Source organism: Dromaius novaehollandiae, chromosome 12, assembly GCF_036370855.1.
Source record: "Dromaius novaehollandiae isolate bDroNov1 chromosome 12, bDroNov1.hap1, whole genome shotgun sequence".
Taxonomy (NCBI): Eukaryota; Metazoa; Chordata; class Aves; order Casuariiformes; family Dromaiidae; genus Dromaius; species Dromaius novaehollandiae.
In genome coordinates this window covers 13,441,322-13,453,442 of record NC_088109.1, presented here as the reverse complement: position 1 = coordinate 13,453,442, position 12,121 = coordinate 13,441,322, and the positions used below count along the sequence as shown (strand labels likewise).

Here is a 12,121-nt window from a genome sequence, read left to right as displayed (position 1 = left end):
GCCCTCTCCCCCCGCGCGCTCCCGCGCCGCCTCGCTCCTCCGGGCCGCAGGGGTCGCTGCTCTGCGCGGCGGCGCTGCGCGAGGGGCGGGGGCGGCTGCTGCCCGCCCCGCCGGCCGCTCCCCCCCCGCCGCCGCCGTGTTTACATCCGCCGCCGCTTCCGTCCCGCCGCCGCGGCCCCTCCGGCCCCTTCCCGCGGCCCGGCTCGGCGCGGCCGCCCTCCGCCAGCAGTGTCAATGCGGCGCCGCCGCCCCGCGGCCTGCCCCGGCCATGGACACCAGCGACCTCTTCACCAGCTGCAAGAAGGGGGACGTGAGCCGCGTGCGGTGAGCGGGGCCGCCGGGGGGCCCGGCCGCGGCCAGGCTGCCCCCGGCCCGCGGTGGTGTTGCCCCCCCGCTCCGAGGTGGTGGTTGCGGGAAGCCTGGCTCGGCCCCCGCCTGCCGGCCCCGCCGCGGCCGGTAGCGCTAGATACCGCCGGCGGGGCCCGGAGATAGCTGGGGTGCGGAAAGGAAAGCTCGTTTTCTCGTTTTGTTTTTTTTTTTAATAAACAAGCATGCTTTTCCCCAGGGATTTGGGTGCGCTCTGTTGTGTCCTCCCTAGCGTTCTTAGGCTTGCTTTAGTTTTTACCTGTTTTCTTGAAATTCAGGCAGCTGGAGATCAGGCGCCAGCGGCCTGCGTTGTTTACGTGTGTGCTGGCGGCGGTGGGTGTCCTTGCACCTACCGCTTGTCCTCCGCTGCTCCTTCTCTACCGTCGGAAGTCGTATTTGCAGTGGTAGGAAACTAGATCTCTGGAAAATAATCATCACGGAAATATTTAAGCACCTTCTACCGTCGGAAGTCGTATTTGCAGTGATAGGAAACTAGACCTCTGGAAAATAATCATCATGGAAATATTTAAGCACCTTGCCCTGCAGACTATGGTAGTATCTCTAAGAAGTAGCAGGCTGCTAAATTTTAGTTGAAGTCTCCTTGTTAATATTGAAGCAATATGGTTTGGTTGAAACAATTTCAGATCTGGAGTCAAAGCGTTTGCTTGTCCGCAGTGGTGAACAAATGTTATAATCCAAAGGCTGAGCGCCTGTGATGCATCTCTAGGTTTGAGTCCAAGGCTGCTTTTCACTTCTCAGTCCTGCTCAGTTGTTCTTGCTCCTGACACGTGGATCTCTCCAGATAAATAGAGAGACATCTGTGTTTCAAGGTGCTTACTAGTCAGGGATAAATAGGCAGAGGGAAGAAGTCTGGAGAACGTTTATATCAAGTGTTTATTTGAGTTAATTTACTGCAAGCAACAAATTGCATCTTGACTGTGGATGGAGAGGCCCTGCAGATGGCCTTGCAGGTGTTGTAAGATGACAGCATAGAGAGTGGAGGAATGCTGCCCAGGCAGAGTGGGCAAGATGACAACATGGAGCTGGACAAAGGGGGCTGATTAGAAAGGAGCTGAATTGCTTTGGATTATGAATATAGTCAGAGGAAGCTAAAGTTTGAGCCTGGGAAAAGATGGAGAGAGTAAAAGAGAGGAAGGATGTGATGGATGAGAAAAATGACCTGAGAATCTTTTTGAAGGCTGAGGGGGACCTTTACACGTGGTCAGGAGAAATTGTGTTGCAGTAATTGAGGACACACTATAACAAGAGCCAGCTTGCACAGGAGATTTGTGTGCAAGGCAAAGGCCAGCTTCTAGAGATGCCAAAGAGGAAGAGTTGGCAGCATTGATACAGTCTAAATGTGCAGGGCAAGGAAGCGACAGGAATTGAGGACAGCCTGGAGAGACACTGATGTTGTTACTTGTGACAACAAAAGCCACAAGCAGGATGGGAGTCCTGCTTTGGCCTTGTAAATTTGGCCTCTTATTTTTAAGCGTCTAGACTGTGAGTGTTGTAGGAGAATGTGAAGGCATTGCTGGAGCGCTCGGGCTTCACTCCTGATTGCTGCACTGTTAGGGGTCAGCAGGAAGGGAACTGTTGAGCCCTGTGGCAGAACCCTGCTCTTCAGGTCGCGCGTTCGACTGATGCCCCTTCATTGCTTCCCCAAGTCTCATGAAAGTTCTTGTCCTGCCTTTGAAAGTTACTATGCAAAAATCAAAGTTGCATCTTTTTAGAGGGAAGAATGTGGCTGACTGAGCGACTGCATGAAGTTATAACTTTGCTCTCCCTTCTTTTCCAGATACCTTCTTGAGCAGCGAGATGTGGAAATTAATGTCCGCGATAAATGGGACAGTACACCTCTGTGAGTCCTGCAGCCTAGTGTGCTGGCTGGGTGGGAGGGTAGGGCTTTTGGAGTTCTTTTGTCCTCTCTACATCAGCACCTAGGAGCATTGTTACAAAATATCTTGGGTTCTGTTTTGTGGGAGCTTTGGCCACGGATTTTTGCTTCTCCCTCTGTGGGTGCTGTGCTAGATGCATCTTTCTCCTCCCACCTGAATGAGACTTGCTGTAGAAGTGCTCAGAAGCATGGTTAATTTTGTGACCAAATTACCTGTATTAAGCAGTCTGTTCTTGGCCTCATTAGGCTGTTTTTTCTCAAACTCTGTGGCATTCTAGCATGCCTTTTCAGATAAAGGCTTTGCTTGGTGAAATGCAAAGTTATTGTGGGATCACTGTCTGTCTGGTGGGGCTGGGAACATGCAGTAGGTAGTGGAGAATCCCCATGCTGGTACCTCCTCACATGCGAATTCTAAAGTGCATTTAGATGGCCACAATATATTTAGCGTATGAAATATTCCTCAAAGTAAAGGTGGACTACCATTTGGCTGCTGCAGATTACAAGGCTAGTTTGTTGGACAATTTAAGATCCTCATGTGAAAGAGAATCATAAAAAGCTTAGATTGAGGAAAGAGAAAAACAAACCCATCTTAAGCAGGACTTTGGGAGGTGCATTTGCTGTACCTCTACTGTGAGTGCTGTTCCGTCGTTATCCTAGTGCAGCCGCAGACTGACAGTGAAAGGAGCATTCTGAGAATGCAGCGGAATTGCCGAGTGCTCATGAAATGGACTCCGTTAAAGCAAGGAGGCAGATTTGGCAGCTAGCAGCGCAACAAAAGATGCTCAACCAAGACTGGGACCTTGAGATCTCCTTGCAGGATAGCAGGGCCTAGCACTGCTCAGGACAGATCCTGCTCAGGCTGTTGCAGACTTCTGTGCTATTCGGAAGCAATTTCATGCTTCTGTGAGGAGTCATCTTCTAAGCTTATCCGTGATAGCTCAGTGCTGAGGACTGCATGCTGCGGTGTACCCCAGCACTGAAATTTTCTTCATATCGTGTATCTAATTTTCTTTCTCTTGTTATTGCCAGATATTATGCTTGCCTATGTGGACATGAAGAGCTCGTACGCTATCTTCTAGCCAACGGTGAGCAAAGATATTCTGCTTATGGGTGCCATATCTTTCTCCATACCAGTCTGTAGGGATTGTACACCTTCTAGCTGTCTCTTGTGAAACCTTCTTCTATTATAACCAACCATCCGATCAGTGATCTCAGGCTTCAGTGGGACCCCACAGTCACCCTGGACCCACTTTTGTGGTCCCTTCTGCAGATTACTTCCTGCTTGAATTTGCTACAGGGAAGCTATCTCTGATGACTCGTTAGACAACATGACTTTTTTGAAATCACAGATGATGTTTCGCAAGGATGTGTTACTGTTGGGAATGTGTTGATGCAAGAATTGCACCACATCTGGAGAACTGTCTGTATAAAATTTTCTTCTACTGTTCTGATAGAATCTTACTTCATATACAGGACTTAAAGGTGAAGTGCAGAGGCTTTTACTAATTTCAAACAAAGCAAGGCAAACTCTCAGACAAAATGATTGTCCATTTAGTTCCCAGCACCCAGATTCCCCAAGGTTGTGATGTTGTTCTGCCTTGCGGCAAAGGAAATGGTGTGCAGAGTCAGATCTCAGAGGATTTGTCTCTTCTATTGCATTCAGCACACCTAGTCAACCATTTGTATAGTTCTAAAATAAGAAGAGGAAGTGCCCTCCAAACATCTAGCAAAATCTAACTTCAAAAGGCATTCCCTGCCTTGTGCAAGGCACAAATGCCTTTTAGGAGGAGCTTTAAAAAGTCCGGTAAGTGATCTTACTCTTGGTACAGGTGAGTCTTCTTCCTTGGACCCTGTTGGAATTGTACTGGGAGGCTTATTATCAAAGTCAACTTAAATGAGTCCTGGTGCCCCTTCAGGAAGGGATTGTGCTGTGAGAGAACAGCTTTAGATTATGCACACGTAGGAGGAATTAAATTTTAGTGATTATGCTCAGTAGGGGATCCTAGTGAAGCATGTCACCAGCCAGAAGTCATACCCATTTAGTGACCATCCTTGGACACATGAGGAAGATTAACTGCCTGATGGACTTATACCTCTTGTCATTTTGCAGGAGCAAAATGTGAGGCAAACACTTTTGATGGGGAACGTTGTTTGTACGGAGCTTTGAGTGATACCATCCGACGCCTGCTGAAAGAGTACAAGCAGATCACAGCAAAGTGCATGAAGAGAGACTATTACGATGTCTTCCTACAGCGGTAAGCAGATGGGGCAGCTACGTATGTAACACATTTTATTACACCCTCTTAGCTGTTAACTTGGATATTCAAGCTCTCTATTAAGGGTAGGTTTGCTGGAGCCCTGTGTCATCCCTCTGCATGCAGGGCTTCCTGCTTGCCCTAAGGGATGACTTCCAGACATGCGTGCATTTAAAAGATAGCCGAGCATTTAAGATAGCCTCCAGTGACTTGTGTGCAGACCCTGAGCCAATGGAAAGCTGGTCTTTGTAATGAAGAAGCTTTAGACTGTCGTCCTTGACAGTCAAACCAAAATCAGATTACTAAAAAAGCCTCAGCGATTTAGGATAATATGTCAACTGAAATTAAGTTTCAGGCCTGAAGTGCTGTAGCCCACAAGCCAAGGTTTCCAACAGTGATAACAGGTGTCTCATTTCCAAGATAACCAGTTTGGGGCTTCTTAAAGAGCTCTTATGGGGAAAGTGCTCAGTTCTTTCTTTTTATTAAAATTTCATTAAAGTTGTTTCATTTTATGGTGTTTCTTAAAGTAGCTTGTCACGTCTTGGGGTCTTAACCTAGAGTTTAAAAACAAATCTAACTTGCTCTAGAATTAGAGGAATAGTGGTAGGCTTTTCCTCTTGTTTCTCTAGCTGGGTAGTTCTGATATTATCACATAGACACCTTCCCCCCCCCCCTTTTTTTTTCCTTTCTTTTTTTTCTTTCCTTGGACTGACTTTTAAAAACAAAAAACAAGGTTTCAGCATCTGTATCTTCAAAGTGTGAGAGCAAACAAGTCCTAGAAAGATCTGAAAATCTTCCCATTAGTACAAAGTTCTAATTTTGAAAGCTGTGGGGGTAAAAAAAAAAAAAAAAAAAAAAGAGAGAGAGAGGAAGAAAACTAATTTATCTAAGTAAAACCATATTCTGCTTTTCAGGGAAGTAGAGTTGTGCAGGGTGATTTTATCACTCCCCTGCTGAGTTTGTGACTCAATTGATGCGAGGCTGAGCTCACATGAAAACCAAAATGCACTTGTCTGCTTCTCTTTCTAAACAGACCTTATGTTAAAACTGAAACAAAGGGCATCAGTGGGGCAAAAATAAACACCTTACTGCTTCTATTTTGTTTTGGGCACAATATTAGTAGGAAGAGTGTTCTGACAGCAGGAGCTTGAGACCAGCATTCAAGACCCTGCTGTGACATCAACCACTTGTGTGACCCCACATCTTTCTGTGCATCAATCCTGCTTTCTACAGGGAGGATGATGCCTGACTTCTCCTGCCTGACTTGATGTTTTGGATATGGTTGTGAGGATAAATACATAAAAAGTGATGGGAATTACAAAATATTAGTGATGGATACCCTAAAAACTTTAAAAGTTTATTCTTTTAAAGGATGAGGGGATGAGCATGCAGACAAACAGGACTTCACCTCTAGTGTGGTAGTTGCCTGTGTTTCATGCCTGTAACATCCTCCCTTCTGCTGAGAGTGAGTGACCTCAAGTCCTCTTCTGTTTGCTGCATGGTTAAAGCATGCCCTTTAAGCAGTGGCCAAAGAGCAGGAAAATCATGCCTTATCTTGCAACAGGGTAACTTTCCTGTGAAACGTGTGAACTTCTCTGTGGCTTTGACTGCTTTTTGTCATCTGACAATTTAAAAGCAGGATTAATCTTTAGAAGTGTGTTTGTGGGCATAACACATATTTGATGGTGGGTCAAGATGATGCGGTCCCCTCATCACCTGTCAATCAGTCCCTCTTTAAAATCTCTGCTCCCTGTGTTCAGGGGTTCATCTGGGGCAGGAAATTTTCTTTCTCCAGCCTACTTCTTGCACTAGCAAAGCTTTTCCAACCCTGTTGGGAAAGGGAGAGGTCCAGATCTATTATGTGCAGTGCTAGCCCCTTCACTGGCCTTTGCGATTGGGTAGGGAGAGACTGCAATGTCCAGAGGTGTATGTAGAGGAGTAGGGTGGTGTGTGGGAGGACTTGATCTTGCAGGACAGTGAAAGTACCCTGTATTTGTCTTCCCTGGACTTGTCTTTAGTTGAGCCTGAAGGTGAAACCAGGACAAATTTGTTTTTGTTTTGTTTTTTTCTCTGCAAAATAAAAGGCTAAATCCTGAATCAAAAAGTTGGAAATGAGGTTATGGGGTCAGGGAGAATATACTTCTTTACCGTGCTTAACAAGAAGATTCCTTCCTAGCTCTGCTGGTGTCTTTTTTTTCATATCCTTAAGGCTTGTCCTCATGGCTATGCCTGAGTGTGGGACAACTCACAGGCTTATCTTCTAGCCCTTCCCTCCAGATTTGGACTCTGTCCCTTCCTCTCCCTTTGCAGTCTGTGCTCTCTTGCTTCCATTTGATCCAGATGTTGTATTCCTGGTTTGACTGGTCAGGGGTTACCCTTGACATTCCCGGAGTCCCTTGGAAGCTCACCTCTTCCTCCTGGACCACGTGAATACGGCTATGCTCTAGCTTTGGTAATCACACAGAGACTGTTTGGGTGAAGATCAAGCATTCAGGCTAGTATTGAGTGACTTTTGCTAGTCAAAGCACACTTTGGGATGGAGACTTCATCTTGCTTTCTAAAGACAGCATAATACAAATGTAAATGTTCTTAGTGTTGCTTGGTTTCATGCTGCATATGCTCGGTATTAGTTGTACACCATTTAGATAAGCTTATGACTTTTGTGAGTTGCTGATACCTCTTATCAAGCCTGATGTTTATAGTGGTATGTTGGCAAAACAGTCATTTAACCCCTCCTTCCCCCGTACTCTGTGACCTGTCCGTTTAAAGCCTAATTGTACCACGTCCCCTGCTAGCATTTTTCCATTCTCTCCTGTCTCATTATGCAGCAAGCTTCCTCTGTTGTTGTTCCGTACAGGTTGCTGGAACAGGGTTGCCAAAGCGACATTGTTTTCATCGTCCATGGCAAATCTTTCTGTGCCCATCGCTGCATCCTCAGCGCTCGCAGCGCCTACTTCGCCGAAATGTTTGAGACCAAATGGAAGGGGAAGAACATGATAGTGTTGAAGCACCCGCTGGTAAGCAAGGCTGTGCTTCCAGCTCTCTTTTCTTCTGCTGTTTCAACTGGGTGAGAAAAGCAAGTGGGAAGTACAGTTTGAGGCTTAACATTGACCGTGAATAGGTTCTGGAGCTCAGAATGACCCTAGTGAAGTAGAAGGGCTTGCGGAGGCACTCGTGCACTAAAACAGCATCTTACTCTGATAAGAAAAGGCTGTAGACTGTGCACTTGCCCTTTGTTCCCTCTGTCATGGGCTCAAACACAGCTTAATTAACTGTGGTAGCAGGTAGCTGTTACCATCTGCCAGCTGTGTCACGACTCCTCTGTGGGATGACTGGAGTCTGTCTAATTCCTGGAGGACAGGTGGTCTGCAGTGAAGCCATCACCTCTATAATTGGCACTAATTGAGTCCCTTTTCTTGCCTTTATGGCAAGAACTAAATAGGCCGTAAGTGCATTCCCTCCATTAATCGCCAGCACTCTGGCATATGTTTCTGTGGTGTGATTGTGTCTGTGCAGAGCCTCATAGGCCTCTCTTGTGGCAAATACACTTCCGGTTTCTAGGACATTACTTAATGTCTCTCCTTTCTCTTTGTACAACATGGTTTCCCCCTCGCATGAACAGGAGGGGGTGGAAATGCTTGGGACCAGTGAAAGACTGGACTTTACAGAGCCTGTATTGTAACTGTCTCTTTAGATATGACCTACAGCATCTCCATTAGTCAGGTCCCTTAGGCACATGGATTAGTATTAGTTAATACATTTAAAGAGCTGTATAAACCCGGTGAAATGGCAGTATTAGTTATATGGGGAGCAAGGAAATTGTCTGGGTGATGAGACTGCTGTGTCTGAGTTGGCATGGGGCAGCTATTGCCATATAGGTGGTATTTTTCAACTTGTTTAGTATCATGTTTGTATCCAGGCAAGTTTTAAGCTTGTTACGTAAATTCCTGGGAATTCTAAAGGTAACTTTCTCATGTTTTATTTTAGATCAATCCAGCAGCCTTTGGCTCCCTTCTGCAGTATCTATACACAGGTAAACTACTGCTTTCTAGTGTGTCTGTATGTGGTTGGTGGGTAGTTGTCTGTGCCTCTGCTGCGCCACTGTTTGGGTGGCGCAGGTTTGCAGACAGGCGTGTTTGAGCATGTGAGTTGCTAACACATCTCAGCTGGCAGAAGGGGAGAGTGTGAGCAATCCCCTGCTCTTCCCAGTTGTTTGTAACTTTTGCCAGTTGTCTTGCCAATAACTACAGAGTCAATTAAAAAATCAGCTTTGGTAGAATGGGTGGATGGATGTGGAAAATGTATTTTTAACTTAGGAAAGTATATTTGTCATCTGGGCTAATGATCCCCAAAGTTGATGGAAAGCCAGGTTCACTCATAGGATGTGTTCAGTCTGGCAGACCTGAGCTCTGAGTGCTAAATGATTTGACTATATGCTAATATTTTTCTTGAACAGAAGTTGTTCCTAAATCTTCAGCCAAAGTACCAAATGTGTTGTATCATAAGCACGTAAGTGCTGAGCTATTTCAGACCAGAAGGTGGTGCCAGAAAAAAACTTTATCTTCATGGTTTTCATTCTCCAGTCCAGTGTCTTCACCAGTGTTTCTCACACATCCTCAGCAATGGTAAAGGATTCTGGGCTGACAGCTCATGAGCCTGAAGTCTTTTCTCACTCTAAACCAGATACCCCATGGTGGCAGTTAGGCCCACTTCTCTTGTGCTGCTCTTTCTCCTTTTCTGAGGGAGAGAGTTGGAGGTTTTCTGTCTAAGCCTGTTTGGCCTCTTGGATGAAGATGTTGTGGTAGAAACTAGGGGTTTGGAATGCGAGTTGGATGCCAAGCTGAGATTCACCAAAGTGGTGGGCGGTGCGGTAGCAAGTCTTAGCTTCTTGGACTGAGTTGGAACTGGAGGCTGAAAGGTGAGGCAGTATATGCAATTACTGAGTTTCTGTGCCATCAAGTCTTCAATCTTCTGTTTTTACACCTAAGTGGTATGGGTTATAAGAGCTGGCTGCATTTTTTCTTGTCAGGTCGTCTTGATATCGACGTAGAATACGTAAATGATTGCAAGAGGTTAGCCAAACAGTGTCGGCTGCAGGACCTCATAGATGACTTGGAGACCAAGTGTAAAAAAGTCTATGAATTTGGTAAGCTTTTTTACCAACTGTTTTCTCTGCTCAGCCTGTATTCGGGGGGGAAGAGGAGAGTGTGCTGGTGGATGTTTCATCAATGGTGTTCCAGAAAATGAGTCTGTTGTGGAGTTCCTATATTTGCATGATAGTTTTCAGTCAGAGGCTCTCTGTAGGGCAGCGGTAGTAGTTTCTGACACATGCATGGCCATCATTTGTATTGATTGTTTTTGTTACAGTAGAGCAGCCACGGCAGTGGGACCTTGCTGTGGCTGCCGGACATTCAGTGAAGCGCTACGGGATATACTGGGAAGTGCCTTTCATCAAAGAGCTTGTTTAAATCCATGGGGAGGTAAATTTGTACAACTGGAAGTCATTTTCTGCATTTAGATGATTCGTAACCAACCTAAAAAATCTGTTAATCGGCTCAAAATGGATGCTCTATGTGCAGAGAGGGATATAATGCTTTTTAAAAAGCACAGAAATATTTCTGAAACCATGTATATATTTATAATACACATTCGTGTGCAAGACCTTAAATGATGCAGTCCTTTAAGGGCTTTCAGTTAAGCAGAGAACTTGTGGTCTAATCATTAGATCAGCTTATTGCATGAAAACCAACAGGTGGAGTTTTTCATTCATCTCCTTAGTTCAAGCTAAAGGACACATGAAAAGGAATTAAAACAATATAAGTAGGGCAAAGCAGGGCTAGTCATTAAGGGACAAAGAATTATTTGGTAACGAAACCTTCAAGTTGAAAATGATTCTCACTTCATGCTCTGGGTTAACTCCTTTCTTTCAGTCAAGTTAATTTTGGCTTGAGAGGAGAACTTAGTCCATAACGTTTAAGTCATTAGCATGCTTTTCTTTGATCTAAGAGGTAAGGGTGTAGCTATTTAGGCTTTCCTTTTTGAATAGTGAGTTCTGATTATTCAGCCTCCCGAATTTGCATGGCTGACAGATACAGACAATACTTCTGGTTCAAGAAATTCCTCAGCTGCAAATCACGTGGAATATACTACTGTGTATATTCTTCCCCTTAGGCATGCACAATTGTTTGTTGTTGATGGGATACTAGGTTACCGTAGTACAGCTGTTCTCATACAGACCAGGATGCAAGTCCTTATATAATGGAAGCTGTATCGCAAGTCTTGCCTCAGCTGTGTAAACACATCTGAAGAGATGTGAAATGCATTTCTTGGTTCTTTGCTACAAATAAGTGTAAGGTATTATTATTTAATAATCTCTGTATTAAATTGGTGGAAAAGGGGAGGGGTGATGAATACCATGCCTAGAAAATAAAAATTACTGAGACAATCGTGTAACAGAATTATCTTGTGTCATTTTTTTGTATCAGAGCAATCCAGTGATATGCTAAAGATCTGGGCTTTTTGTTTGTTTGTTTGTTTTTCACGGTGTAGCTGAGGTATGTTGTGACCATTCCACGTTAATACATTAAGATAAATCTCAGATTGTGGGGGAAAAAGAGGTGGATGGTTTGCTAGCTGCTGCCTGAAGCCACTGCATAGTGTGTCACTGGCAACTTAGGATCCTGAAGTCCAGTGGTTAAATTACTGAACTGCAGAAACACTGAATTCTTTGGGTGCTCAAAACTGGAATGTGATGAAGTAACATGTAACATTTCAGATTGATTGGGAGTTTCAGATATAAACTTCACTTGCAAATGTGCTACAGACATCCTGGGTGGCACAGGACAAATCATTTAACTTCTGTGGTTTTGGGGAGGGAACGGTTGTTCTCTTCATTTCTAAAGCCTAACAGAATGTGTAATCAATGGGTGCAAAGCTCTGATGGAAGTACTATGCTTTATTTTATTTATGATAAGTTGGATTCAAATGAATAGACAGAACTGCTGATAGATCTATTAAGTGTTTGTGTCTCAAATCAGATCTCGTGTGGGAGCTGGAAAAACTGTTGTCATATCCTCAGAAAATAGTACACAGGAGAGTCATAGAAGTTAAAAAATGGGAAGGACCTTTAGATGTTATGTCTGGCACTTGACCTTACTATTCTCTCTAGTGCATTAGAAATCTCTGCTTGTTCAAAGTGTCTTTTGTGGCATAGGCATCTGATTCAGGTATGCAGAGCCAGGGTCGTGTGTTGCATCTGTGTTATAAAGTTGAAACATGCTTAATAAAACAGTGTGAACTTAAGCCTGTGCAGCCCCAGTGGATAACTGCAGTCTCTGCAATCTCATTGTGTAGAGTTAATCAGCATTTCAAAAGCGCTTAGTGTCTTGGCATGCACAGACAGTAGTTTAGGAAAACCCTGCAGAGGATGACCCAATGCCTTCTGTTGCACCTAAGAGAAACCTCAGTGTAGCTGCTTGCATATTTTAACCCACCTGTATATTGTGGCTATAATGATGAAAAACTGTTGCAGTGCTTGGAAAAGCTCAGACAGGGTTTGTCCAGGTTAAGCCATAATCCTTCTTTTAAATGTGGAAGTATTTGA

At 44.7% G+C, this 12,121-nt stretch overlaps 1 protein-coding gene across 2 annotated transcripts in view; it reads left to right on the top strand.

The window, feature by feature from the left end:
• The first annotated feature begins 84 nt into the window (after nt 1-84).
• The window catches only part of ABTB1 (ankyrin repeat and BTB domain containing 1), a 30,455-nt gene continuing 18,418 nt past the window's right edge, over nt 85-12,121 (top strand). The window contains exons 1-7 of one of the 2 annotated variants that reach the window (XM_064518983.1): nt 85-324; nt 2,165-2,227; nt 3,293-3,348; nt 4,374-4,518; nt 7,376-7,535; nt 8,506-8,551; nt 9,548-9,664. In XM_064518983.1, the coding sequence (XP_064375053.1) occupies nt 269-324; nt 2,165-2,227; nt 3,293-3,348; nt 4,374-4,518; nt 7,376-7,535; nt 8,506-8,551; nt 9,548-9,664 (643 nt within the window). In that variant the 5' untranslated portion in view covers nt 85-268. The remainder of the gene's footprint in view (nt 325-2,164; nt 2,228-3,292; nt 3,349-4,373; nt 4,519-7,375; nt 7,536-8,505; nt 8,552-9,547; nt 9,665-12,121) is intronic. The other variant, XM_026093094.2, reaches the window with a different exon arrangement.